Source organism: Dioscorea cayenensis, chromosome 17 (genome assembly GCF_009730915.1).
Source record: "Dioscorea cayenensis subsp. rotundata cultivar TDr96_F1 chromosome 17, TDr96_F1_v2_PseudoChromosome.rev07_lg8_w22 25.fasta, whole genome shotgun sequence".
NCBI lineage: Eukaryota > Viridiplantae > Streptophyta > Magnoliopsida > Dioscoreales > Dioscoreaceae > Dioscorea > Dioscorea cayenensis.
In genome coordinates, this window is record NC_052487.1 from 6,405,502 (window position 1) to 6,408,526 (window position 3,025).

At 37.3% G+C, this 3,025-nt stretch overlaps 1 protein-coding gene across 2 annotated transcripts; it reads left to right on the forward strand.

The window, feature by feature from the left end:
- Positions 1-323: 323 nt before the first annotated feature.
- On the forward strand, positions 324-2,727 carry LOC120280262. 2 transcript variants are annotated; one of them, XM_039287037.1, is made up of 3 exons: positions 324-528; positions 627-690; positions 1,525-2,727. In XM_039287037.1, the coding sequence occupies exon 3, from the start codon at positions 1,572-1,574 to the stop codon at positions 2,604-2,606; it is 1,035 nt and encodes a 344-aa protein (XP_039142971.1). In that variant the 5' UTR covers positions 324-528; positions 627-690; positions 1,525-1,571; the 3' UTR covers positions 2,607-2,727. The 2 variants fall into 2 exon arrangements, with proteins under 2 accessions (XP_039142971.1, XP_039142973.1); XM_039287039.1 differs by lacking the exon at positions 627-690.
- Positions 2,728-3,025: the final 298 nt, after the last annotated feature.

Below are 3,025 nucleotides of genomic sequence, written 5' to 3' on the forward strand. Positions count from 1 at the left end.
AACTTGATACCGCTTGTTGTATTTGAAAAAAACCTACATGTCCCAAACAGGCATTTGCTATAGTTTATAAATTATAAACTTCAATGTCCTTTTTTCTATTCTTATTTCTTATAACATGTTTAATATTTAAATCAAATTTAGATTTTTTTATTCATATTTAAAAATAATTACATCAAAGTGAAATGCCCTTAGATTCTATTTTCATAACAAATTAAGGGAGAAAGGTCTTGTTCTCACTTATCACGTGCGGGTCAGATGCGCCGAATCCATCATAAAGAAGACCATCATATCTCCTCTTCAACACTGTCCCACTCTTCCTCTGCTCTCGATTCGTCTCTCCCTCTAGAGACCCGTTTCTCTTCTCTCCCTCTCATTTCGATTCGGCTCTCCCTCTCGAGACCCGTTTCTCCTCTCTCCCTCTCGTCTTCCTCTTTCGAGCTTTCCCACCGAAGATTGTCGCAGCAGCTGGATGTCCGAAAACTTGTTCTTGCTGTTTCTTGTTCGGACAATCGATTCGAAGTCTCTTGGGTACCTAAGAATTTTTTTCCTTTTAGTATAATTTGTCATTTTGATTGTGGAATCTCTGATTTTTTGATTCGTTATGTTGTTTGGCTGCTGATTCCTAGTTTAAAACGCTGTTCTTGCAATCTTGCTCGGAGAATCCAGTGAGAGCTTTCGGAGAAATCTAAGGTTAATAATTTATTTCTGTTTTATTGTTAATTTAATATTTGTTTCTTGCGATTGATCTTTGGTTTCTTTGAAATTTCATTTTTTTTATTGTAGCGACATTAAGAGCTTGATGGTGGATGGTGTGTCTTTAAGCAAAAAGAAAGTTTTGGAAAAAAAAAATTATTGTGGAGAATTTTTGCATTCCTTTTACTTAGGGAATGAATCTTTAGGACGTGAATCTTTAGGACAAGAATCTTTTTGTCACAAAATATTGCTCTCGCTTTAGATCATTAATTAGAGGTTTGCTGATTGTTCTCATGATCTCTTGCAATTTTTTTTCTGTAATTTTAGATTTTGATCCTTGGTTCAATTTATTGTTTTATCAATTTGAGCTCTGGTAATATAATCCTTGCGATTTTTACTGTAATTCTAACTCTATATCATTGTTATCTGGCTGTGGATCATTCTATCAATTAGATTGAAATTGTTTCTATAGTGCTCTCTTGTGTGGCTGCTGCAATGAAGGGCTTCCTTGCTATATGATTTGCAGGAAGAGCAGCATAGTTGCGAGAGATGTGAATTTCTTTTTCTTATTCAAAACAGCATGGTGATCTGCCATTTTTCAGTTTTTTTTTCTTTTTCAATGCTTTCATAAGCTTCTGGCGTTTTGGTTGGTTCTATATTTTGCATCAAATGTTAATTTGCTGGTAATATTAATGTTATTTATATTTTTTCCCCTGCGATTTTTGCTTGATTTTCTTTGATTATGTTGTTCCTGCGATTTTTACCGAAGAATGAAGCTTTCTTTTGTTCTCTTCTCTTTTTCTTATTATTGGTTTCTTGTGTTCTTCTCAGTGTGCACTTGAGCTTTTCTTCCCATCAAAGGTCAAAAAGAACTCAAGATGAGCAAAGAGCTGGATTGGACTTTAATCCCCAGCTTATTCAGCGATGAGATGGATAAATATCTCAATGCTGTTGACTGTGTCCGTGCGCGTTCTGTCTGTATGGCTTGGTTCGATAGCATAAAAGAACGCCAAAACGCCCCACTTCTGATCCTGCTTGACATTGAGGATGAAGATGGTACAATAAAGGGTTTATCGCTCTTTGATCTTGTCCGCAAAGAGATCATCCCCATTGGGCCCATCATCTCTTACGGGCTTCCGAGGTCGTACTACCTCGGTTCATCTCATGGCTGTATCTTCCTAGGGAAGTACTCTCTTCGAAAAAATGGCAATAAAAAACTTAGTATAATACTCATCAAACCTTTTTCTGATGAAATACTATTGAACCTTCCATCACTGCGTGAAAGACGAATTGGACGTGTCTTTCTCAGCCAGCAGCCATTCCGCCTCCCCAACGATAACCTGGTTGTTGTTTACTACCCGCATCATCAAGGAAAGACATTTTACTTTATATGCCCTATGAAAGAGCATCAGTGGCACTCATTCAGGTTAGATGACAGACCTGATGATGTGGTGAGTATCGGGGGTCATTTTTATGCTAACTTTGGCAGAGTACTTTCAGAAATTGATCTTTGGAATGGAAAACATTTGGATGTGGATATACTATTACCGGGCTTGAATCAACTCCAGTCTTCAGACCCAGCCTTTTTCTTGAGGTCATTTGAAGACCACGATGGGACACTATTTCTTCTCATCACATCCTCTGTCAGGAAAAGCACTTTCTGTTTTACAAGCGTGAGTCCCACCCAAATGGGTGACTATGATCAACATCTCTTTGATCCGCCATTTCACTGGCATAAAGACAGGTTTTTGCTGATTCCAGATGAGTTAACAGTAAAATTACGAAATGCTCGATTTTTTTTGCATGATTACTATCCATTACACCTGCTGCTTCGGTTGTCTGCATTTTGGCCAATTGGATGGAGACCGGGGGGGGTGGATTACATACAGTTCGATTCTTTCTTGATTTGTTAGCTTTGGTTTTGTATGTTGATCATCAAGCTCTCCATGTTGTTTGTTTGCTGTGAGGCTTTGATGGATAAACAGATGATTGTTACATTCTTTGTATCATTTGAAGTCTCTTCTAACTTTTGTTGATTTAGAGTGTTCAGTGAGTGTTTCTTACGCTAACTGCTCGGGCAAGTGCTCTCTTGATTTCTGTAATGTGGGTCATGAATGCTGGCTATCTTGCTGTATGCTTAAATAAATTGTTTCATTCTTTTTTCTTTCAGTTCTATACAAGGTGCTCGGGCAAGTGCTCACTTTATTTCTGTGTTGTAGTTTATGAATGCTAGCAATCTTGCTGTATGCTTAAATAATTGTTTCATTCTTTTTTCTTTCAGTTCTTTACTTGTATGTTGATCATGATTCTTGCATTCGAAATTTATTGTGAT